The sequence below is a fragment of the Schistocerca gregaria genome, chromosome 10 (genome assembly GCF_023897955.1).
Source record: "Schistocerca gregaria isolate iqSchGreg1 chromosome 10, iqSchGreg1.2, whole genome shotgun sequence".
NCBI classification, from domain to species: domain Eukaryota; kingdom Metazoa; phylum Arthropoda; class Insecta; order Orthoptera; family Acrididae; genus Schistocerca; species Schistocerca gregaria.
In genome coordinates this window covers 64684652-64712160 of record NC_064929.1, presented here as the reverse complement: position 1 = coordinate 64712160, position 27509 = coordinate 64684652, and the positions used below count along the sequence as shown (strand labels likewise).

Below are 27509 nucleotides of genomic sequence, written 5' to 3'. Positions count from 1 at the left end.
AGCTACATTCTCAAACTTCCAGTACCACTTAACTATCTGCTTCTGCGCTTCAAAGCTCAAACGCACGTCCGCCATGTTGCAGTTACTTCCTTCCCACTGCTGCCACCTGTTGAAGAAACATAACATTACTTTCTCACAGATATTTAACCTTGTAGAACGGGAAATAAACTGTCTATGAAAGTTCGTTCAAAGTGTGTGTACATTTTTTTGATGTACCCTGTATTCCATGATGTCCCAAAACAAATTCCACATTTTTTTCCAACCAAACTGGCTGAGAAAAAAATGTGTTGCATAACTTGTCGTACCTCTACAGGACGTGCAAAACAAACTACATGGCAATTGTCCCACGATCACAGAAATGATGCTTACTCCTGAAAAACTGCACTAGTATGGTGGGAGTGTGTTCTTTACCAGACTAGTGATGTAAGTTCCAGTTGTGCTGATTTACATGTTAAACTCATCACAATAATGACTGAAATAGTCTCTATGTATAAACAACTTAACACTTCTTTGCACCTCATTGCTCCCAAATAACTCTCTTGTGCCAACATAATTATGATATGTTGAGACTGATGAGAATACAGAAGTGTGAAAGGAATTAAACTTGTATTTATTTGTGGGGGTAAACTTCCACCTTCCAGTGCAGGGTGGAAATGCAGTTATACCCACCAGACTTAATTTCGCGTCTGTTTCTGTCGATGTTTTGCATTGTCCACAGAGGTGTTTGCTATGTCTTCACAGACACCTCCAAGCTGCAATACCAAAGTATAAATACCACCCCCACAGCAGGTGGAGACTCTTGACAGCATTGTGTCTTGCCAATGTCCTGTGCGCTCTCCTTTTATTTATCGTTTGTAAACAAATCAAAATCAACGTCCACAGTGGAACTTCTCTATGTGCTAACCTTAAACAATGGCTTTGCATGAACATCTTTCATCTGATTCTGAGGAAGAGGTGGAACAATCTGTTACATCAAAGCAGGAAAGGTGGATGACTTTTAAATAACAAACTGGAGGAAGTAATTAGGAAATCTAAATATTCTAAAGTTGCTGAACAAATAGATAAAATATTTTCCCTTAATATTATTTGGTTAACCGATTACTCAGTAAAGGTTTGAGACAACATCACATTCGCAAAGAAAAGTAATCTCACTATTAAAACCTGGAAGAGATTCTAAGAACTCTGGGCCAGTATTGCTCCCAAATCATCCGTGTAAAACCTTTGGACATATAATCTTGACTCATTTCGATCCATTCGTAGAACTAGAACTAATATCATCTGAACAAGCTGGTTTCAAGAGGTATAACATTGTACAGAATATCCAAAACACACACACATCTAATGGGTGTGTTATCTTTTGATCACACAGCCACATAGAATGTTAATATAACATGGAATATGTGTAAGAATGCTTTTCAAAACGACAAAGAATTGTGGTGTTGCCAGATTAATATTTATATTAGAAGACAGTGGAAAGTTTTGCATTGCTTTTTCAGAGCAGTCACAGCAGTTGGAAATACCAGAGGAACTGTTTACTTTAGAGAAGTCCACTGTTTCACATGTTGTTCAATGTGTGTATCAGTGACCACCATCCTCAAAACACAAAGTATTTTCTGTATGTTGACAGTCTTGCTCTGGAATTTCTAGGAATACTAAGAATACAACCAGCTGACCCTTAGTCCGTCAAAGACACAAGTGACAGAATTGTGCCTGTTAAATACAAATAACTGGAAAGAAATTAAACATCACCTTAGACAGATGAGGCTGAATATAGACTCAGCAATCTAGCTATGTATCATCACTGACAGGTCACCCATCTTCAATAAACACTGTGAGAGGTGAATATGGAGGATTGAGATGAGAAGAAATTAGTTTGTGACCTTGTTAGTTCTCGTTGAAAGCTAGCCTCACAGTGATGTGGACTCCAGCAGTTGGGGTATGCTAATCTACAGTTGAATTTGCTTCCCCCACGTGGACTTATTCAGCATGTACAGAGACAGTTAACATTGCACTAAATAAAACTTCCAGCTGTTTTAAATCCATCCGACTTGAAAAAGTTGCATAGCAGTGGGAATATTTCAACCAAAGATCAAGATAAATGCCTATGATGATGTAGAATTTACTAAATGTGTGAGCGATAGTAAGCATCTTCTACATGATTACATTCATTTACTATAGGTTACTACCGCCCCCCCCTCTCTCTCTCTCTCTCTCTCTCTCTCTCTCTCTCTCTCTCTCTCTCTCTCTCTCTCTCTCTCTCCCCTCTTCTTTCTTTCTTTCCATTCGCATCTCTGTGGCGTGTCATATAACAATCTCTCTTATTACGCTGCTATTCCAAGAAACTGTTGTTTCCTCGTCTTGCTATATCTTTTATTTATGTCAGTTGTGGTTCCACTGTTGGATGACAGTAATACTCTCAAGTATCTGAATCCCTCACATCCTTTGATTTATGTTAGTTCATTGTTCTTTCTTGTACTGCATAATACTGTGTTTTTTGAATGTTAAGATCTAATGGTAGAGTCCCAGACAGCCACACAGTTTTAACCTGCCAAGAAGTTTAAAATCAGTGCACACACTGTTGCAGAGCGAAAATTCATTCTTGGTGTTAGTCATTCAGTATTTGTCATATTTGCCCATCAGAATTTGCAATATATACCTTGCATTTTCTGTATCTTCACCTGCAATGACCTGAGTGGTAGGCTGGTGATATGGATGGAATAATAAGCTGGAGATGTGTATGAAATAAGTAAATAAAGTCACAATACAACATTCCAGTATTCTGTCAGAGTGGGTCACAGTGAATAAGATGGTCACCCAAAGTAGCTGCAAAATGTGGTGACAGAAAGTGAACATGATGATGATGAATGATGATGATGATGATGATGATGATGATGTGAGATATTAACCAGGGAAGAGGTGGATGACAATAGGACTGGTTGGCATAATTTGAGCTCATTGCTTTGCTCGACATTTCTTCTTTGTTGTTGCCCATTATGTCTCCTTCAGAGTGCTACTCGTAAAAATCTGGAGTTTGCAAATAATGACTGTTTGCTACCATTTTATTTGCAACTTAAATATTGATGTATCCTTTTATTTCATCTGTGTTGCTAGTATTGAATGTGTTTGCTACCCATCTCCTAAGAGTTCTTACTTCTTGTTTTCATTTGAAGGAACCACATGTTCTGAAAGTTAATATTGCTGCCAATTCCCTCATTTTTGTGCATGTGTTGTTGTTCTTGTAGAATTAATAAAGAGCCAATCAGTGCTAAATTGAAGCTTTATTGAAATCCTTTAATCCTGTGTGTGTGTGTGTGTGTGTGTGTGTGTGTGTGTGTGTGTTGGTCAGTCAGTCAGTAAGTAAGTAAGTAAGTAAGTAATTCAGACTTTCTGTGTTACATGTTGTGGCAGAGATACATTAAAATATAGCTGCAACACATCAATCAGATATCAAATTTCTCCCCTGTAATAATTAAAACATACACAATATGGTGGTTGTCAGTTAGCATTACCTCACCATTGTACAGATAGTGCTCTGGTGTCACACATGCTATGTGTGGGCTAAGGAGAGCTTCCGACAAGAGAGGGCACTAGTAGAATGTGCGAAGATGGTGCACAATAGTGAATGAACATCATTATGCTAGCAAGTTTAGCATAATAATGTTCATTCACTGTCACGCACCCTTGTCGCACATTCTACTAGTGCCCTCTCTCTACAGAATTTTTCCTGGGCCCAAGTGTTGCACACACAACCCTAGTGCACTAGCTGCACAGTGGTGAGGTAATGCTAAATGACAACCACCATATTCTGCATGCTTTAATTGTTGTTGTTGTTGTTGTTGTTGTTGTTGTTGTTGAGGTCTTCAGTCCTGAGGCTGGTTTGATGCAGCTCTCCATGCTACTCTATCCTGTGCGAGCTGCTTCATCTCCCAGTACCTACTGCAACCTACATCCTTCTGAATCTGCTTAGTGTATTCATCTCTTGGTCTCCCTCTACGATTTTTACCCTCCACGCTGCCCTCCAATACTACATTGGTGATCCCTTGATGCCTCAGAACATGCCCTAACAACCGATCCCTTCTTCTGGTCAAGTTGTGCCACGAACTTCTCTTCTACCCAATCCTATTCAATACTTCCTCATTAGTTGTGTAATCTACCCATTTAATCTTCAGCATTCTTCTGTAGCACCACATTTCGAAAGCTTCTATTCTCTTCTTGTCCAAACTGTTTATCGTCAATGTTTCATTTCCATACATGGCTACACTCCATACAAATACTTTCAGAAATGGCTTCCTGAAATTTAAATCTATGCTCGATGTTAACAAATTTCTCTTCTTCAGAAACACTTTCCTTGCCATTGCCAGTCTACATTTTATATCCTCTCTACTTCGACCATCATCAGTTATTTTGCTCCCCAAATAGCAAAACTCATTTAGTACTTTAAGCGTCACATTTCCTAGTCTAATTCCCTCAGCATCACCCGACTTAATTCGACTACATTCCATTATCCTCGTTTTGCTTTTGTTGATGTTCATCTTATATCCTCGTTTCAAGACACTATCCATTCCGTTCAACTGCTCTTCCAAGTCCTTTGCTGTCTCTGACTTAACTATTATGGAGGTGAAATTTTATATCTGACTGATGCCTTTTGGCTATATTTTAATGTACCACTGTCAACCTGTTTAGGTCATCATTATTTGCTTCCGAAAAACTGTGGTAAATGGGTTTTAATAATCCTTCCATTTTACAGCTGCTTGGCTGTTTATTGATTCTCCAAGGTGATTTCATCCTATGGTTGTTGCTTCAGCCATTCGCAAATTTTCTTTATAGAAGCTATGTTATTGTGTAGTTCTGATACAACTGACAAGGAGGCGATACAGACGTTCAACGACGTCCCGAACCTGCGTCACGTGAGCATGCAGCGCAGTGCCACGTCGCGCGTCTTTCGTGCTCTCTACAACGGATGCCCCAAACTCTTGGAGCTGCACCTGCATGTCACCCAGGAGCTCAGCTACTCAGTAAGTGTTACGTCCTTTAGATTAAAGTCTCACCTCTTGATACTGGATGTCTTCTTTTGCTACCAATTTTTACTTTTAAATACCTTTAGGTTAGTAATAAGGACTAACTAAGCATTCCAAAGCTTGTGTAATACAACCATTCCTGGCCTGTACAACCTTTGTTAGAAAGTATAAATTTTTTTTTACCAAATATTTGTTAGCATCATAATTTTCAGTCTAAAATTAAGTCAGCTGCAGAGAGAGGCTGTGAGTCTACCCCTGCTTTGGTCTCTGTCTGAGATTAATTGTCCATGGCTCATTACTTTGATTGACTGTGCATGTGTGGTTAGGTAAAATAACCAAATTATTTCACTCAGTGATTCCTCTGGAAGAGATTTGTGCACATTATTCAAAATGATGATGCTCTAGAACAGGGGCATCAAGGGCAAACGTTGCACATGGCTCATGAGCGCACAGCAGTGCACGTGTGCAGCTCGCGTGCAATCGTCGACCGGGGCAGTGATGTCAGCCGGCAGGTTGCGGCAGTGTAGTGCCAGGCTAAGCTGCGGACGTTGATGCGAAGCGACCACTATGTAGTGAACGTTGTATTTCAAGAACCAGAAAATGCAGAGTGAAACAAGGAAATGGAGAAGTGGATATTTGCTATCTTTTAAAAAAGTAGTGGGAGAATAATTTTTTCTTTGTGCAAAAATGTAAAAATTCGAAATGTTTAATATGTGGCAGTATTCTCGCTGGTCAGCGGAAGTTTCACAAGGACGAGTACAATTTATTGTCGGATTCTGCGTAGATGGGGAAACTGACTGAGCTTAAGAAGAGCGATCTGACGATAGTAGATGAATCTGTCGTAGTTATAAGATCGCGCGTAATATAGCGAGAGCTGGAAAACCATTTGCTGAATTAATAAGTCTCGGTTAAGAGCAAACATCACTGATGAAAATTTACGTAACTGTTTGCATTCATCTATATGTAGAAATTTTGTTCCAGATATTAAACGTATTGTAAACTCCACCTGTGATAATTAAATAAAACGTATATTAGGTAATAGGTACTCTTTCAAACCACAATTTCTTTGAAGCACTTGTACTAACCTTATTCCTTCATTCAATAAAGCAAGCTAGGAAACAAAATGCATTACAGAGGAAGGAGTGGACAGAAGGTACGGAGGGGAAGAGAGAGAAGCGGGTGGCCAGCTTGCCCCTGTGTGCACGCAGAACACCTGTTAATTGCACACGGGCAAGTGCACCACACACATGCAGGATTCCTGCACACCCCTGCTCTAGAAGAAAAATCTTGGATTTGACCGTACTTGAAGGTTTTTTTTTTTATTGTTTGCTTTCAGGACATGCCCATTCAGTGAGTCCAGGTGATATGTCACTTACGTTGACACCACAGCATCAACAGCATAACACCCAGTCCCCTAGTGGAGAAAATCCCCAACCCAGCAAATTTGCTTAAGAATCTGCTGTGCAGCTACCGAGGCAGAATACTTACAGGGCGTAACAGCAATATTGCAGCTGGAGATAAAATTCAAACTGCAAGATGGCTGAGAGGAGAGGGGAGTTAACAACACTCAGTCTAATATTTTGGCTCGGCATACAAAAGAATTTACACAGTCCAGTGACATTAATGTGACTGCCACCTGTGTTCAACATCAGTGTGCAATAGCCTCTCACAGATGGCACGTGGTAGCATTTGCAGAGGAGGGTCTATAAAGCATGTCAGGAGACAGCGAAAACAGTTCAGTTGTTGTCATGATGTGGAAAAGACAGATATATTGTCAGTCTCATGCTTCATACCAAATTGAACTTCACAGAAACATTGCAAGAATTTGTTTCTGTTAGGGGAGCCTACCTGCGGTACCAATTTGGTTAGCAACCTGGGAGGAGCTAGGATGGAAGTGTGGTGTCACAAGGCTTAGGCCTGTCCCACCCCTCATTAAATCGACCAAGACTTACACGAATAATTGTAAGAACAGTTATTATTATTATGTTCTCTAAGTTTGTTTTTGGGGTTTCAGAAAGACTGTGGGAAGAAAGTTTATTTATGTTGCAGACAACGTGGAAGACGTTGCCTGACGATCACCACGGAAGTTGTACGTAGCGGCAAGTAGGCAAGGAATAAAACGAATGCTGCAAACTACCGCGAGCCATGGAAGAGCCTGGGCCGTGAGGGCGTCGAGCTTCCTAGGTCGTTGTTGGACAACATAAAAGGAAGAGATATTCTGCCTTCTCTTTGTTAACAGATCGATCGAGTCTTGAAAGGTTCATGTAAAACGTATAGGGGGTGGGGGGGGGGGGGGGGGGGCACATTATATGGGACCCGATGCCTGTAATATTCAACAGTTATTAAAAAGTTGTTAAACGGCAAAACCAATAGTTCATCATTTATATAGATAAAAAGTAGTAAAGATATGGGAAAGGAAGAGTTGTGGCGTCAGAACAAAAAGTGATACATCACTCAGCAACGAAGAAGGATGTAAACAGCAGGCATTACGTGGTGAAAACAAATCAACTGATAAAATAGTAATTCTGTAATTAAGTATAAAGCCGCGTAACACTGCAGAAGTTAAGCAAAATGGCACTATACAAAACCAGTGCAGAGGCAACTGTTGTGCACCACAGTTCATAGACGACAGGGGTAAATGACAGATGCAGAGATGTGTGTGTGCAAATAGATGTGCAGCTGTTGAGCAACTGACCGCCAGATGAACCAAGGGCAACCCACAGTGTCTCCTCAATGGCCATTCAGCAAAAGTTGCTGTGTATGGGCCTCTGCTGCAGGTGCCTGGTTGATGTACCCACGCTGACTGCCGTTCATCAGTGATGAAGGGTGGAATCTGCACGTCAGTACCGAACTGGAAGTCCACTGAGTGGCAATAGGTGAACATATCAGATGAATCGTGTGTCGTGCTCTGTCGGACAGATCACCGTCGGTGTACGGTCTTGCAGCAATCGAAAGGGGCCCAATGTGGAGGAGGGAGGGTAACGGTCTGGGGAACTTTTTTGTGACATTTACTGGGCGACGACATTATTCTGGAAGACACACTGGATCAACACAAGTATGGATATATCATCGCAGACTATGTTCACCCCCACATGTAGTTTGTTTCTCCTCAGCAAAATGGGCTCTTCCGGCAGGGCAGTGCAATGTCTCACACAGCTCGCAGTGTATGTGTGTGTGTTTTGATGAGCACCACAATGGGTCTGCTGTACTCCACGGACCACCAAACCGCCGGATTTAGACTGATTCGAGAAACTGTGGGACCACCTCAGTCGGGCTGTTAAATGGATCCTCGAGCGAGAAAGTGAACACAGCTTGCAACGGTACTGGAATTGCTACGGTTCCACACCCTTGTCGGTATCTTCCAAAACCTCAGTGATGCTTTTCCTGTGCTTCTTGCAGTGGTCCATTCTGCAAAAGTTGGCTATGCAGGGTTTACACAGGTGGTCATATTAATGTGACTGATTGTTACACTACTGGCCATTAAAATTGCTACACCACAAAGATGATGTGCTACAGACGCGAAATTTAACCGACAGGAACAAGATGCTGTGATAGGCAAATGATTAGCTGAATGAGACTCTCACTCTGCAGCGGAGCATGCGCTGATATAAAACTTCCTGGCAAATTAAAACTGTGTGCCCAACCGAGACTCGAACTCGGGACCGTTGCCTTTCGCGGGCAAGTGCTCTACCATCTCAGCTACCGAAGCACAACTCACGCTCGGTACTCACAGCTTTAATTCTGCCAGTACCTCGTCTCCTACCTTCCAAACCCGAAGCTCTCCTGCGAACAAGGAGATGTACTGGCAGAAGTAAAGCTGTGAGTACCGGGCGTGAGTCGTGCTTGCGTAGCTCAGTTGACAGAGCACTTGCCCGTGAAAGGCAAAGGTCCCGAGTTCGAGTCTCGGTCGGGCACACAGTTTTAATCTGCCAGGAAGTTTCAAATGGTTAGCTTTTCAGAGAATTCATACAAGGTTGGCGCCGGTGGCAACACCTACAATGTGCTGACATGAGGAACGTTTTCAACCGATTTCTCATACACAAACAGCAGTTGACCGGCGTTGCCTGGTGAAACGTTGTGATGGCACGTGTAAAAAGGAGTAATGTGTACCATCAAATTTCTGACTTTGATAAAGGTCGGATTGTAGCCTATCGTGATTGCAGTTTATCGTATCGCGAAATTGCTGCTCGCGATGGTCGAGATCCAATGACTGTTAGCAGCACATGGAATCGGTGGGTTCCGGAGGGTATTACAGAACGCCGTGGTGGATCCCAACGGCCTCGTATCACTAGCAGTCGAGATGACCGGCATCTTATCCGCCTGGCTGTAACAGATCGTGCAGCCACATCTCGATCCCTGAGTCAACAGATGGGGACGTTTGCAAGACAACAATCATCTGCACGAACAGTTCGACAACATTTGCAGCAGCGTGGACTATCATCAAGGAGACCGTGGCTGCGGTTACCCTTGATGCTGCATCACAGACAGGAGTGCCTGCGATGGTGTACTGAATGACGAACCTGAATGCACAAATGGCAAAACGTTATTTTTTCATATGAATCCAGGTTCTGTTTACAGCATCATGATGGTCACATCTGTGTTTGGCAACATTGCGTTGAATGCACATTGGAAGCGTGTATTCCTCATCGCCATACTGCCGTATCACCCGGCGTGATGGTATACGGTGCCATTGATTACACGCCTCGGTCACCTTTTGTTACCATTGACGGCACTTTGAACATTGGACGTTACATTTCAGATGTGGTATGACCCGTGGCTCTACCCTTCATTCAATCCCTGCGAAACCCTACATTTCAGCAGGATAATGCACGACCGCATGTTGCAGGTCCAGTACGGACCTTTCTGGATACAGAAAATGTTCGACTGCTGCCCTGGCCAGCACATTCTCCAGATCTCTCACCAACTGGAAATGCCTGGTCAATGGTGGCCGAGCAACTGGCTCGTCACAATACGGCAGTCACTACTCTTGATGAACTGTGGTATCGTGTTGAAGCTGCAAGGGCAGCTGTACCTGTATACGCCATCCAATCTGTGTTTGACTCAATGCCCAGGAGTATCAAGGCCGTTATTAAGGCCAGAGGTGGTTGTTCTGGGTACTGATTTCTCAGGATCTATGCTCCAAAATTGCGTGAAAATGTAATCACATGTCAGTTCTAGTATAATATATTTGTACAATAAATACCTGTTTTATCATCTGCATTTCTTCTTGGTGTATCAATTTTAATGGCCAGAGGCGTATATTGGCTCAGTTGGGAAACAATTTATAAATGCAGGAGCCCTGGTAAAAACTGCATATATCCTTAATCCCCATTAATGCACAAGGTATAACAAGATGGACACACGGAGATCTGATGAGTGAGAGAGAAATCAGAGTAACGATGGCACCATTGTTTCGCTGCACACGGAGAGTTTTCCTTTATACTAAAATATTGTTTGCTGTGGCAACAGTGACCTCAGTGCTGTGCCAATTCACTGTAAGAAATGAGAAACTCATCTTTCATAGAGATAGTTGCATGGCACAGCTCATCCTCAACACTGTCCATCTAAAAGTAAGCAAATCTGCTGCACTAGCTCCTTCCAGGTTGCCGACCCAATTGCTACTGTAAGAAGGCTCTTTTCACAGGAACAACACTAGGACTGTTACTATTCACAATATACATAAATGACCTTGTGGATGACATTGGAAGTTCACTGAGGCTTTTTGCAGATGATGCTGTGATGTATCAAGAGGTTGTAACAATGGAAAATTGTACTGAAATGCAGGAGGATCTGCAGCGAATTGACGCGTGGTGCAGGCAATGGCAATTGAATCTCAATGTAGACAAGTGTAATGTGCTGCGAATACATAGAAAGAAAGATCCCTTATTATTTAGCTACAAAATAGCAGGTGAGCAACTGGAAGCAGTTAATTCCATAAATTATCTGGGAGTAGGCATTAGGAGTGATTTAAAATGGAATGACCATATAAAGTTGATCGTCGGTAAAGCAGATGCCAGACAGATTCATTGGAAGAATCCTAAGGAAATGCAGTCCGAAAACAAAGAAAGTATGTTACAGTAGGCTTGTTCGCCCACTGCTTGAATACTGCTCACAGGTGTGGGATCCGTACCAGATAGGGTTGATAGAAGAGATAGAGAAGATCCAACGGAGAGCGGTGTACTTTGTTACAGGATCATTTAGTAATCGCGAAAGCGTTATGGAGATGATAGATAAACTCCAGTGGAAGACTCTGCAGGAGAGACACTCAGTAGCTCGGTATGGGCTTTTGTTGAAGTTTCAAGAACATACCATCATCAAAGAGTCAAGCAGTATATTGCTCCCTCCTACGTATATCTCGCAAAGACACCATGAGGATAAAATCAGAGAGATTAGAGCCCACACAGAAGCATACCGACAATCTTTCTTTCCACAAACAATACGAGACTGGAATAGAAGGGAGAACCACTAGAGGTACTCAGGGTACCGTCCGCCACACACCGTCAGGCGGCTTGCCGAGTATGGTTGTGGATGTAGATGTAGAGGTAGAATTTGTTTCTGTTAAGTTCAATTTTGTACAAGGCATGAGACTGACACTCTTATCTGTCTTTTCCACCAAGTTTGGCTGTAATGGCCTCGCTCTCACTTCCAGTCTTAAGAAGCGGCCATCGTACAAAATTCTTCACGATGTGCAACCGAGAGCTATCTATAGCCAGATATGCACTGTGTCTCATTCCTTCGCCATCTCCCTTCCTCACTTCACTGACAGAAAAAAAATCCATCCATATATATTATAAAATTTGGTATATGTATGTTTGTATGTTCCACATCTCCTCCTAAGTCAGTGAACTGATTTCAGCCAATGTTGAAACACGTATGCCTTACTGTCAGGCAACAATCGCTGTGGGGATAACCTCTTAAGGAGATATGATGTCATAAATCACGAGATGTGTGAAAAACTGCCACATCATGCATAACGTATAAATTTCTTACTTCTGTGCCACTAACTCTGTTTGCAATAAATTTCACAGGCAGTATCCATATATGCCACTGAATTTACCTACACAAATACATCATTGTCAACACACAAATCGAAAGATGTGAGTTCATAAACACTGGAATGTGTGAAAAACTACATCTTTAATTTTTAATATTTTTTTTTTTTTCTTTCTTTCACTAAGACACTCCTAAAGTCACACCAGCCTAAGTAAATCCCTGACATCTGGCAGCTTTCAACTGTGAAATGCAAATGGCTGTAGGTGAATACAGTAGCTATCTGTGGAGCACCGAAGAGGTGTTGCCATAGAAGTTAATATTAACTAACTTCCCTTTGTTGGAGTGTGGTCTATCTGTTATGCTGCTGTTCAAGTAGTGCTGAAATTTGATTATGGGCTTCAGAACTGACAAAAAACAATTGTTTAAATGCCTAGTAATGATGCTTCTTTCCTCTCAAGGTTTCCCAGTCCTTTGTTTGAAGGTAGGTGTGTGTGTGTGTGTGTGTGTGTGTGTGTGTGTGTGTGTGTGTGTTTTTTTATAGTAGGGAAATTGCTGTTTGGTTGCAGGTGTTGAAGAACTTGGTTGAGAAGTGCTCCAAAATACAAAAGCTGAGGATATCCAATGAATTGCTGAAGTCTGAGAAATTTTCAGAGGCAGTGTCACAACTGCAGCATCTCCGTGTGCTGAATCTGGAAGTACACTTTGCTGAAAGCACTCCTGTGTTGCGACCTCTGGGTGATGGATGCCCACAACTAAGCGAGGTTGACTTCGGATTCTCAGTTCTCGATATGGATGATCTGAGGTACTTCCTGAATGCCAAGAGGAACACCCTGAAGGCCATATGCATAAAGTGTGCTGTGGTTGGAAGAAAGTAAGTGCTATTATCACTTCTCATATGATTATATAAGATATAGAGTCACTAAACTTCTCATGCATTGAGTCTTTTCATAGTATGCAATATCTCATTGTTTTATGTTGCAGTAATTGTAAATTCAGCATATTTTATTCTCATCTGTGCAAAGGCACCCATTACCTACAAAACGTGAGGAAGACTGCTAATCTACAGAGTGTCCGAATAGTCTTTCGCTGATTACATAAATTGATAACTCAGACTAGAAGTAAGATACAAATATGAAACTGGTGTCTAATTGTTTACAAACTATCAAAGTTTTTTTCACACATCAGTTAACTTCCACATGAGCACCTTTGGTAGCACGTAGCACATCTAGACAATATTCAATTTCCATCCACACATTAGCCAACGTCACTGGAGGGATCGATTCAACGACTGTGGATTTCAGGATCTGGTACACGTGTTTGGTAGACCTCGTCCTTGACATAACCCCATTAAAAGAAGTCTAATGGGGTATGTCAGGAGAGCGTGGAGGCCAAACCGTTTGCCCATCACAACCAATCAATGGCCCAGGAAAGGTCATATCGAGATAGGCACGGACGTCCAAACCACAATGAGGCGGTGCACTGTCTTGCTGAAACGAGACATGGGGGTGATACTGAGGCCGCTGAGGAACAGCATACAGTTGCAACATGTCCAGATACTCTGCAGATGTGACGGTAGCCTCAGCGAAGATGAATGGCTCGATAATTCGATTGTGCAATAGCGCGCAGCAAACCTTCACCTTTGAACTGGCTCTGGTGCACTCCATGACCTCGCCAGGGGGTTGTGGACCCCAAATGCGCACATTATGGCGATTCACTACTCCACTGACAAAAAAAGGTTGCTTCGTCGGAAAAGCAATTCGTCTGAGATAACCATCATTGTCCTCAATACGTGATAGCATTTCGACCGCAAAGTCATATTGACGTGTACTGTCATTGGACAACAAGGCCTGAACGATTTGCACTTTGTGTTGCACAAAACAATAAACGTTTGTGAAAAATGTCATGGAGGGAAATTTTTGGCATCTGTAATTCACGTGAGGCCCTGCGCACCGATTTTTGTGGACTTCGCAGAAAAGACTGCCTTACAGCTTCCACCCTGTCTGCTGAGGTTCTTGGTCGACCTGACCTCTGAAGGTCCTCAACCGATGCTGTGTTCTTGACTTCTCATACCAGGCTTTAATGCTCTTGACATCGGGTGCATTCCTTCCAAATGTTGTCTGGAAGTGTCCCTGCACTGTTGTTGGTGATCGTGTCTCATGGTACCACAGGACACACTGTGCCTTCTCCTGATTGGTTAACGTGGCTTCTTGGGCACTGCACCTCATCCACTACGTACGTACTGCGAACCTAAAACAGAAAAAAAACTTTGATAGTTGTAAACAATTCGACACAAGTTTCATATTTGTATCTTCCTTCTAGTCTTTAAGTTTATGTAATCAGGGAAAGTCTTTTCTGACACCCTGTATATTATTAAAACCAGTTGCCAGTGTAGGGGCAACAAAAATTTGATTCTCAATATTTTTCATTATTATTGACCAAATTTAATATCTTTAATGTCTGCCATAATCTAGTCATTGAGAGACATAATCTTAAGATAAAGGACTAACGCAATAAGACAAGTATTACAGACCGTGAGTGTGGCTTGAGGCAGTGTAATGGATGGCGTGTAAATACACGGACCTTCCTTATTCAGTATTTGGAAGTGAGGGCACTTAGCAAACAAAGTTTACACATAATTTTAAACCTGTATGAAACTTTGTCTCGGTGACCTCCCGTGCCCCTTCACACTGCCACCTTCCCACCCCTCCACATACATTTAAAATGATGAAAGGAAAAACTGTATCGCTTACTATATTTTTGATGATCATGCAGTCAAATTTTAGGGTCAGGCGTGAAGTTTCAATTTATTATTTCTTTGCTATTAACTCTGTTTGCAACTCCCTTTGCGTAAAGTAACTACATGTATCAGGTAATGTCCTACAAAATTATATCACTGTATGAGATGTAGTTCAGAAGATATCATAACATAAACATTGAGATGTCAGAAAAAATAGCTTTTGCTTAAAATGAAGTGAAAAATACCCAGTTTAATCTCATCCAGTGTTTCATAATGAGAGCTCTTAGCGACTTCCAACAAAATTTAAGCATAATTTTGAACCTTTCATTAACTTTTTCTCAGTTACATGTTCAAAGGCAAATATTTAACAAAAGAAGAGGGTCTTTACTCGTTATTGCTGTTGTACCATTAACCCTTAACTGCATGCATTGGGTCAATACGAGCCTAGGGTTTTTTGCTTCTGTTGTTGTTCTTTGACATAATGAGGAGCAAAGGGATCTGACTCCTGTAAATTCCTCTTTTGTGCATCTGTCTCTTGTAAATTCCTCTTTTGTGCATCTGTCTCTTGTGCTCTATTTAAAACCCTTACTGCCCTCATTGTTTCCTCATACATGTTTTTACCCCCACGCAACTATCCGTGACTATATACATTTCAGCGAAGTGGAACAACATGACCACCTTGTTCAGTATGACACAATTTGATTGCTTATGCTCAATCACCATGAAGTTAATCGCATACAAAGTTATATAGAGTTCCTAACAACTGATGATGAGCAGTGTCTGAAGATAGTTTGGAAGATGGGAAGGACAGTGTTGAAATAAATGAGCACAAAGGTGGTCATTTTCTCTTCAGCTGAGATACTTTTGTTTTCATTTATTATTGAGATTGCTATATGAGTAAAGATGGGCTGTCAACATGGCAGATGAAACAGTTAGTCCTAAGGGAAAGCCCAAGGCTTGTAATGTTATTCCTCATAACTCAGGCACATTATCAGTGCTTACAGTTGCAAAGACTTTCTTTTGATGATAAATTGACAGATTACATTGTTATGTTTGCCAATATGCACATGATAAACATTTGTGAACAGTTTGACAGATCTCATGATGCACAAGCTACAGACTGTGTGTAGATGAATACTCTTGTGGATCTCCTGCAATACACCACAAATTACAAAGTATCTCATACCCATTTCAAAAACCTGTGTAATAAGGATGGTACATTGTCACAGTCCGTGTGGCTCCCCCCGTCGAAGGTTCGAGTCCTCCCTTAGACGTGTGTGTGTGTGTGTGTGTGTGTGTGTGTGTGTGTGTGTGTGTTTTGTCCATAAATACATTAGTTTAAGTTAGATTAAGTAGCGTGTAGGCTTAGGGATCAATGATCTCAGCAGTTTGGTCCCATAAGACCTTACCACAAATTTCGAAATGAGTATGGGCCTGATGTATTTTCAGTTGTTATGGCATACAGAAAATTGAAAATTCCTGTTTTTACTGTACTGTGTTCTCTTCAATCATAAAAACACTGGAGATGAAAGGAAAAAGACTGAAACGGAAACATCAGGAGCTTGACCTCATATTTCATGAGAAAAACATACATCAGCAAGAATTGACCCTTGCTATTGATCCTGTACAGTTTTTAAACATTCACAGACAATGGTTATGTGTCACTTGCTCTGTCCTTGTGTAGCTATTTAATCCCCATGGGTGAATTACAGTACAGCAGAATGACAACCAGCATGCTCCCATTCATGGAATGAGTTAAGGGAGGATTAAGGGAAAGGGAATCACGTCTACCAAGTATGTTTTGAAATCTTGTCAGAGAACAAGTATTTTTATGTGAAAAGAGTGTGCAATATGTCAGACTCACACACATTGTTCAATATTAATTTAAATGTGTTGGGGGGGGGGGGGGGGGGGGCTATTATGAAATCAAACCAATCCCACCAATGACATAGAACAACAGTGCAACTCATGCAAATATACAGGGTGAGCACAAAGTCTTGTCCTGATTATAAAAATTCATAGCAGAATAACTGTCGACATAATGAGCTACATTTGATGCAATTACATAGGTTAGTGTTACTAGTTTTTTGTAAGACCACTTACATTAGTAAACCTCTACATGTGCTCCCTTGGCAGCTTAGAGAATGTCGAGGCAGTATTCCAGTTCCCGCCAGGTGTTTCGTAAAATGTGTTCTGTCACAGTACCCACAGCAGCTTGTATCCTAGCCTTCAGTTCATTGATGTCAGCAACTGGTGTTACAAAGACTCTATCCTTGATATGGCCCCAGAAAAGGGATGTAATGTCTGGAGAGGGGAGTAATGTACTGATCGGTGGATTGGAAGGAGCGGTCCAACACCCTGGCCACCCCGCTCTCCAGACATTAAGCCCCTTGACCTTTTTTTCTGGGGTTATAACAAGGACAGAGCCTTTGTCACACCAGTTGCTGACATCGACAAACTGAAGGTTAAGATACAAGCTGTTGTGTCTCCTGTGACAGAACACAAGTTGTGGAACACCTGGCAGGAACTGGCATACTGCCTCGACATTCTCCGAGCTACCAAGGGAGGGGAGAATACATAGTAACACTGACCTATGTAACAGTATCAAATGTAAATTATTATGTCAAACGGTTATTCTGTAATAAATTGTTAGAATCAGGGCAAGACTTTGTGCTCACCCTGTACTTCGCTTTTAACAGTATCAGCTTTCCAATTGAAATAAAGTAATCTACAATGGCAATGTTAATAATTAAATAGTCCTATGCTGCTGCTTTAATAAGTCACTCATCATGTCATTCTAAAACATAACATAAAAGTGTTAAACATAGAGTGATCCGTGGCACCAGCTACAGTTTAGAAACCGCACAACCTGATGCAGTCAATAAAGCACTACCACTTGTTCGTTAACCAATCTTATGAACACAAATCTGGTACTCACTCCAGCTCCAGGCATTGGATGGCTACAGTGGGGCTGAGAGAATGACTACCAGTGTAAGGTGTCTGCCTACTAAATGGATACTACTTATGATCTTAACTGCAACAATGAATAAACACATAAACGTTACCTATCCTTCAAAAATTAATAAAGCCTAAACAAAAATAAAAATAAAAAATCCGACTATTTGAGTTATGGTTTTACAGATACCCTTCTTTATATTGCATAATGTAACATTTTGTTTAATGTCTGTAATACTTTAGTGTTGCCTATTGATTAACCTCCCCGTAACAGTATTTAATATTTGCCTAATAAGCAAGACAGAAACTCATATTTATGCTTTCATATATGAAGCTGTTATACAGGGTGTTTCAAAAAGAATCATCCAGTTTGGCATATCTATATTTCTGAAACTAATAAATGTATACAATGAATTCTGTTTTCTGATGAATGGGAAATTCAAAAAGTTTTTTTTTTTTCGTAGGTATTCAATGTGCTCCCCTTGAGGTGCATGGCATAAGTCAATCCAGTATTCAGATTTTTCCCCCTCTGCAGCAAGCATGTATTGAGTTACAGCTTCGCAGCTCCTGTTACGTGATGTCTCTGTTCATTCATTGTTGTTGGCAATGGTGTCGCATAAACAGAGTCACTTGTAAACACCTACAAGAAATAATCACATACAGTCAGGTCTGGTGACCTTGCAGGTCAGTAATGCAAGGCTGAATCATATGGTGCATTGTGACTGATCCATCATTCAGTAATGCTTTTGATTTAAAAATTCCCGCACTTTCAGATGCCAGTGTGTTGGAAAATGAAGTCGTTCGAATCGGTCTCCAACTGTGGGAAATGAAAGTTCTCAAGCATATTGGGAAATGTGCTTCCTGTAACAGTGTTCACTGCAAAGAAAAATGGACCGTACACCTTTTCTCACAAAACTGCACAAAACACATTAAATTTTGGAAGGTCCCTCTCACGTTGTACAACTTCATGTGGTTGTTCCGTACCCCATATTCTTATATTATGACGGTCTATCTTTCCTTTCAAATGGCAGATACATTCGCCATCTGTGCACAACACTCTGGGACGGCTCAGCAATTTGTCTTTACATAAACAACTTCTTTCTCGCAATTGTTCATGCCATTGTCTAATGTTCTGCACTGTAGGAGGATCCATGCCGTGCCTAGTACAAAAGTCACGCTGAGCAGTTATTAGTGGCCCATACTGTACAAAATGTAGAACACAAAATGCTTTCTGTTGCCCCGACACCATTTTTACAAGAGATGTAGTGGGTGCATACTGCTGCTACCTAGTGGGAACCATATAAAACTCAAGAGTTTGCTCTTTCCAACAGTATGTTGTTCATGCACATATCTCAAATAACGAAATAGTTAAGATTTTTTTAAATTGGATTATTCTTTTTGATATACACTGGAGGAACAGTGACAGTATTATGAAAAGGATAGCTTGTTACTTGCCATTTGTTTAGCAGTCTTTTTGTTGCACTTGCCTGTCACTCAACATTTACACTATACGGTGGGTAGCAATCTATCATTTTCATAATATGTCGTTATTCCAGCCTGGATTTTTCATTGTTTGATACAATGAAGAAAGCTGTTCATAGTGAGATAGGATCATAGCATGGTATGAATTATTCATTATTGAAATAGCATATGTGCAAAATTGTTGAATTTTGTCCGAGTCATCTTGTGTACTCTTACAGCCACTCAAAGATGACACATTCCTGTACACCATAGCAACATCAGGAAACAGCTGCAGGTTGTTGCTAACCCTATCTGCTAGATCATTTACATCTATAGAAAAATCCTAGGATTTTGTCTAAGCCTTGTCCTTTCGCTTCATTGTCCCTCTGCTGTTTTCAGTTGTTGCCAGCTGCTCTCTTTGAAACACTCAACAACGTGTGGCTCTTTAAATTTATCCAGGTCACATCTCCTTAGTCTCCTAGATTTCTGCAATTTCTTCAGTTTTAATCGGCTGTTCACCACCAATAAATTATGTTTACAGTTCACATTTGCCCATGGAAATATTTGCAGTTAAAAATCTAGTCCTCCTCCTGCCGTCTCCGTGTGTTTATCACATCTGCAACCTCCTCTCGTGATTATAAAACCAACTTTTTGCAATGATTAAATTATGCTGTGTGCAAAATTCTATCAGATGGCTTACCCTTACCATACTTTATCTCATTCCATTTTCTGCTACTGTCAAATTTGTCCCCTGTCACAAATAAATTTTCATCTCCTGTAACTATCAAAATTATTTCTTTTATCTCATTGTACAGTGTTTCAGTATTTTCATCTGTGGAGTTAGTAGGCATATAAACTTGTGGCATATTTTGGCTATGTGTCTATCTTGGATGCGATGATTCACTGGTTGTGCTGTTGATAGTAACTTCCCTGCATTCCTATTTTCTTATTTATCGTTTGACCTACTCCTGTTGATTTTTCATTTACAACCCTCTGTTCACCTGCCCCTGTACTAATACCCACTATATCCAACTTCACCCTAACCATTTCCTTTTCATTGTCTAACCTACTTATTCAATTAAAGGTTGTTACAGTCCACTCTCCGACTCATCGAACACCAATTTGGTTTTTCCTGCTAATAACATCCTACTGAGTAATCCACATCTGGCGATTGGAGTGAAGACTTATTTTATCTCCAGAATTTTTTACCCAAGAGGATGCCATCATTATTTAATTATATGGTACAGTCACAAACCCTTGGAGGAAAATAACAGTTGTAGTTTCCCTGTGCTTTGTCATTTGCAGTACCAGCATGGCAAGGTCATGTTTGGCTAAAGTTACTGTCCCAGGTCAGTCAATCATCCAGACTTTAGTCCCTGCAACTACGGAAAAGGCTGCTGTCCCTCTTGAGCAACTACACGTTTGTCTGGCCTGTACCCAGATACCCTTGCAGTGTCATTGCATCTACGTCATGCCCACCCGTTTTGTTGAGTCACACATGCCACCACATTTGGCGAGCTCCAAAAATCATAGGGGACATCTAACAACTGCTGCTATTGAGTATTTGATAGACAAAGTCTGTTGGCCTGGAAGTTTTCAAAATCTCTTCCACAAGGCTTCATTCTGGGCACATAATTTTTTTACATTTATGTCAGTAATATTTTACCTTCAGTCCCATGCCCTTCTACTTACTACTGCTCAAATTATTGGCATCAAAAGAGCAACAACAGTATGAGGGTCTTAGCAACTCACGTGTGAAGAGCACATTGTGACACATCTCATTTAGTAATTTAAATGTACTGTATAACTTAAGTATGAAACTTTTGCAGAAAAGGACTTTGACCTGCATTTCACATAATGAGGGATTGGGTACGATAATGTCATGCTATTTTACCTCAAACAGAAATGTCATGAGCTGTTCCCACCACTTCTGTGTCAGCATACTATGATGCCATGACATTTTTGATTCATTTTTCCTTCTTATAAGTTAACTGTTGTTCCCTATTAACTGTTATCAGGAATTGTGGCCTGGACTATCATTGTTACATTGTTTTGCATCATACTGGCAGACACAGAGACTACATACAAGTAGCCCCTCCAAAATATGTATGCAAAACATAAGTCTGTATAAATAAAAATCAATTGTCGCATGTATGAAAGGTCATCACTTGAGAACGGCTGGACTGATTTGGCCGACTTTTGTTGTTGTTGTGTCCATAATTGTGGGGACAAGGTTCATATGAAAGAAAATTTATTGAAACTCCACCAGAAAAATTGGAAATTTGGATGGTATTTTTGTACGAACTCTCCTCATACTGAAAAGAGAAATCGGCATTGTGTTAATATTTGATTTCATCTAACTAGCTTTCTTGGGGTGATCCAAACTTGAAGTCTTCCACTGGTTTGATTGTTGCTTTGATGCAGGATCCAAAGCACAGCACGAAGTTTCATTACCTGTGATAATTTTTGGAAAACAAAAAAAAAATTTGGATCATTTTGGTACTCTTGTTTCAAAGCACAGCATGCTTCCACTCAACTTGAGCAGTCAGTGGTCGTGGCACAAATATGACAGTGGCCCTTTTCATTCTCAAATCTTCTGTCACAGTTCCCAGCCCTGATACTTCAAAACACTCTTGACAGATTGTCAGTTTCTTCAGTGGTCCGTTGTCGATCTTCATTGATGACTGCACGAATGTTTTCAACATTTTCGTGCATTTGGGCTGTGGAAGGACGAGCACAACAAGGTTTGTCACCAATTGAAGTTTCCCATTTTTGAAATGGAAAAACCACTTAGACACTTGAGTTTTCCCATAGCATTATCCATGTATGTTGTTTTTAACATGTCAAGAGTTTCTTCCGTTCAACTCTTTCTGGAAGGGGGGAGATAGAATTTTACCATCATACACTGCGCACAAAAATCAACCACTGCAAAAATGACAATTACACAAAACAGTTGTCACTACAAACTCTGCCAAAACTAGTCCAGACCTTCTTCAGTGACGGCACTTTGGTTACTGATTCTGGAATGTTCTCTCTGTGCACTCCTAATGGCAAAATGTGGTACTACAAAAGCTCTGCCCACCAAAACATTTGTTCAGTTTATTTTGAGTACCTGAAACATTAGTATTACGAGCTGGCCAATGCAAACACTAAATCGTCACCAACTGATGTTCCTCAAAGCTGGAGCATTGACTTGCACCATTACTGATGTCTAACATACAGTAGCATAATTTTGTGGTTAGGAATGGTAATAAGGTATTAATGTGTTGGCCTAGAATCTGAAAGGTCACAGCATCAAATCCCAGTTGAAGTGTGGAAAATTTCTGTTAAGATTCACCAGGAACAACAAACACAGGTTTCAGCTTCCACATTAAACTGTGGCTCTATTTTTCCTCTGTAGAATTGCTGTGTAAGTTAGGGAGCCTACTCACTTATGTGGCATGCAATTAAAAGACTTGCACCAACCTTTTGAGCTACACAAAACTATCGTTATTGTTGTTGTTAATAGGTTGTTTCATAAGTTTGCAGCATTTTTGTTTTGCATGTTGGTATTCTGGTCACTGTAGGTTTATTTGTCGATTGTCATTTTTTATTTGTGGTTCATTATTGCTATTTGAATTTACATATTGTCATTTGAAATAATGAGTGGAGCTGTGGATGCTAGTAAATGGTGTGCCAAGTGGATAAATTGGAACATTTCCGACATATTCTTCTGTTTGAGTCCAGTAGAAGAGTGGCAGCTGTTGAGGCAGCCAGAAACATTTGTGTCGTGTATTGAGATAATGCAGTTGGACAGAGCACAACAAGAAAATTATTTCTCATTTTAAGGAGAATTGTTTTGACATTAGTAACTTTCCACATTAAGGAAGACCTTCAGGGTTTGATGAAGAATTTGTAAACACATTAATCCACAAGTATCCACATCAGTGTACTTGAGAACTGGCAGAAGTGATGAACTGTGGGCAGAAGTGATGAACTGTGATCATTCCACCATTGTGTGACATTTGCATGCAATGAGAAAGTTTCAAAAATTGAGAGTATGGGTACTGCATGCTCTAACCCAAAATCACCATGTGGCAATATGTGCGTCTTTGCTTGCTCGTCATAAGTCAGCTCGTGAACAACACTTACCATTCCTATCCTGTATTGTTACTGGTGATAAGAAATGCTGACTCTATGGTAACACGAGGAAAACAAAGGAATGGTTGTGCCCAGACAAAGCAGCAACTCCACGTACAAAGACCTGTGCACATTGACAAAGGAAAATGTTATGGATCTGGTGGAACAGTGATGACGTGGTGTACTTCAAATCGCTTCCGTGAGGTGTACGAGGGGGGACCCAAAAGAAAGCGGATTGTTGCCATAAAACATTTATTGATGTATGTTTTTACAAACTTATTTCAGTCACCTTCAAAATACTCTCCATTACATGCGATGCTCTTGTCACGTCTCTTTTCCCGCTGTTGGAAGCATGTTTGGAACTCTTCAAGTTTGATATTGTCCAGGGCCCTTTGTGCGAAGCTGTTTTTACCGCCTCCACATCATCATAATGCTCCCCTTTTAGCGTTTTTCTCATTCGTGGAAATAGGAAAAAGTCGCACGGGGCTATGTCCGGCGAATACGGAGTGTGGGGAACGACAGACCACCTCTGAGATGCCAAATAGTGGGTCACTCGTAAGGCCGTGTGAGCTGGAGCATTGTCGTGATGCACAAACCAGTCACCTGATTGCCAAAGTTCCGGGCATTTCCTCCTCACATCCTCTGGTAGACGCCTTAAAACATCAAAGTGAAAGTGCTGGTTAACATCTGGTCAGGGGGGTACCAATTCCCGATGCACAATTCCATGAACACCAAAAAAGACAATGATCATAGTCTTCACATTTGACCTCACTTGCCTTGCTTTTTTTGTCTGGGAGAGTTGGGAGTCCTCCACTGGCTTGGTTTCTGGGTCATACCCGTAACGCCAACTCTCATCCCTTGTAATGACTTTGTTCAAGAAGTTTGGATCACATGCAACCTCTGTTTTCAAGTCCTGACACACATTCCTGCGGATGGTTTTTTGCTCCTGTGTGAAAAGGCGCGGAAGAAATTTAGCAGCAACATGTCTCGTGTGCAAATCCTCACTCAAAATCCGCTGCCACGAGCTCCAACTGATTCCTGTCTCCGCTGAAATTTGGTCGATCATTTGCCGACGATCCTCGTCGATCTTTTGGAGGACCTTTTCAATGTTCTCCTCATTTCGCGATGTTGAAGGGTGTCCAGAACGAGCTCGGTCTTCAACACACATCTCGCCGCATTTAAAGTGCCCAAACCACTCGAAAACATGTGTGCGGCTCATAACGCCTTCCTGGAAAGCTTCCTGAAGCATTTGGTGTGTCTCCGTTGCAGTTTTTTTAAGCAGGAAACAAAATTTCACACACACTCTTTGTTCATTTAAAGTTGCCATAACGACTTCGCAGAGGTAACCCGCCAACAGTCAGGGAAACACAATACCGCACTTGGACGTTCAGCTCTACACTGACGCCGTCTGCACAGCTGTTTCATGAAGGTCTCTACCAACACCATCTAGCGTGAGAACCCTGCACTATGTCTACAAGTGGCAGCGCCTTTGGAGTCAGGTTTCTTCTGGGTCCCCCCTCGTAACCATCACTGCTGAAATTTATCATCATCAGCTAAGATGTCTTGCAGATGCAGTCCGAGAACAATGACCAGGAAGACCGTGTGAAGTGATACTACTCCATGACGATGCTCGTCCATTCCAATAGACTGGCAAAAAACGCTATCCAATAGTTTGGTTGGGAAGTCATTCTGCACCCCCTTTATTCGCTGAGTAAGTGCCCTCAGATTTTCACTGTCTCCAAACATCTTCCAAGTAACTTCCTTTCCAGATGAAAATGACTCTGAACATCGGTCAACGAGTTCTTTGTCTCAAAGCTATGTGATTTGTACAGTTGCAGAATTGAAACTTAGACCAGCGTTGGGTGACTTGTAAATAGTGAAGAAGAATAATCATTGATAATATAATGTTGGAACACGTGAGGGAATACTGAACCTACGACTTATCTTAGAAGAAAGATTAAGGAAAGACAAACCTACGTTTCTAGCATTTGTAGACTTAAAGAAAGCTTTTGACAATGTTGATTGGAATACTCTCTTTCAAATTCTGAAGGTGTCAGGGGTAAAATACAGGGAGCGAAAGGCTGTTTACAATTTGTACAGAAACCAGATGGCAGTTATAAGAGTCGAGGGGCATGAAAGGGAAGCAGTGGTTGGGAAGGGAGTGAGACAGGGTTGTAGCTTGTCCCCGATGTTATTCAATCTGTATATTGAGCAAGCAGTAAAGGAAACAAAAGAAAAATTCGGAGTAGGAATTAAAGTCCATGGAGAAGAAATAAAAACTTTGAGGTTCGCCGATGGCATTGTAATTCTGTCAGAGACTGCAAAGGACTTGGAAGAGCAGTTGAACAGAATGGACAGTGTCTTGAAGGGAGGATATAAGATGAACATCAACAAAAGCAAAAGGAAGATAATGGAATGCAGTCGAATTAAGTCGGGTGATGCTGAGGGAATTAGATTAGGAAATGAGACACTTAAAGAAGTAAAGGAATTTTGTTATTTGGGGAGCAAAATAACTGATGATGGTTGAAGTAGAGAAGATATAAAATGCAGACTGGCAACGGAAAGGAAAGTGTTTCTGAAGAAGAAAAATTTGTTAATATTGAGTTTAGATTTAAATGTCAGAAATTCGTTTCTGAAAGTATTTGTATGGAGTGTAGCCATGTATGGAAGTGAAGCGTGGACGATAAATAGTTTAGACACGAAGAGAATAGAAGGTTGCAAAATGTGGTGCTACAGAAGAATGCTGAAGATTAGGTGGGTAGATCACATAACTAATGAGGAGGTATTGAATAGGATTGGGAGAAGTTTGTGGCACAACTTGACTAGAAGAAGGGATCGGTTGGTAGGACATGTTCTGAGACATCGAGGGATCACCAATTTAGTATTGGAGGGCAGTGTGGAGGGTAAAAATCGTAGAGGGAGACCTAGAGATGTATACACTAAGCAGATTCAGAAGGATGTAGGCTGCAGTAGGTACTGGGAGATGAAGCAGCTGGAACAGGATAGAATAGCATGGAGAGCTGCATCAAACCAGTCTCAGGACTGAAGACCACAACAACAACAATATAAAGTCTCTGTTATGCATATTTGTTGTGTTTATTAAATTTATGGAAGGACGCTATGAACTTATGTGGAAATCCAATACTATTGTATACTATGTTAATAATGTGTACTTTCAGTTAAAATTAATTATAATGATCCCATATTTCTCTAGCATGTGATGTAAGAGTCACATTTGAACATGATAAAATTACGATTGGAATATAATCACCATTAATTTAAAGTTACAATAACTCGTGCATTATTTCTGTGGACACTTGAAATGTGGCACGAGGAAAATGTTCTCACAAGCCCCTTTCTGTTGTTACTCAGGTCTGTCCTGCCTTTATTGACAGTCTGTGCTGACAGCTTGGAACGTCTGCAGCTTTTCTATTTCTACATAGTCCATGATGGAGCAAGGCAGGCGTTTACTGCTGTGGGGCAGCTGAAGAACTTGAAGGAACTAAAGATGCCGATGCTTGAACCGTTACCACCTGGCGTAGCTTCTCTGGCATTTACGTAAGTTATGTGATGAATGCACACAATTTTTATGAATTTATAATCTATTGGGAATGCAGTATATTAAAATTTCTGGGCTTCCATTTGGTGGGAGTGGTTCAAACGCAATGATCTTTCAGCTAATTGTACACTGGTCTGACTCCTACATTAACGCTCCTATATAGCTGTGCTTTTGCCTTGGCAGTCTCTTCATACTGTACCTGCTTTGCTGGCTGGGTCACATGCTGTACTGGACTGATGGCCACCATAGGCATTATGTTATTTTAATTTATGGAGCCTTTGGTACGACAAGATTCCAGCAGACATGTGAACTCTCCCGATTTAAGTGGGGAAACTCCCAATTTTTCCTTCTTCCTCCCGATTTTTCCTTCTTCCTCCAGATTTTTCCTTCTTCATCCCGATCTATCGACCATGAAGCCCGATCTCCCGATTTTCAGAGCAGTTTCAGTACTTTCCTTACTATTTGAAAATCGTACACATTCGATATATTGGTGGATGACAAGGTGTGGCTGCTACTTGTCAGTGTTAACTTGGAACTTCTAAGACAAATGATGAGGCTTTAATTACCTCATTTATTGTAGAGCATAATTTGACTATAAACTGTGCAGATTACTAAAATTCTCCTGATTTTTCAGTTTTGAAAGTTGGCATGTATGTTCCAGTAACCA

The 27509-nt window shown here is 41.0% G+C and overlaps 1 protein-coding gene across 5 annotated transcripts in view; it reads left to right on the top strand.

Moving 5' to 3' along the window:
- Positions 1 to 27509, top strand: part of LOC126293291 (F-box/LRR-repeat protein 7-like) — a 137573-nt gene that overhangs the window by 83483 nt on the left and 26581 nt on the right. For all 5 annotated transcript variants that reach the window (XM_049986412.1, XM_049986413.1, XM_049986414.1 and 2 more), the window contains exons 3-5: positions 4847 to 5015; positions 12578 to 12882; positions 26656 to 26841. In XM_049986412.1, the coding sequence (XP_049842369.1) occupies positions 4847 to 5015; positions 12578 to 12882; positions 26656 to 26841 (660 nt within the window). The remainder of the gene's footprint in view (positions 1 to 4846; positions 5016 to 12577; positions 12883 to 26655; positions 26842 to 27509) is intronic.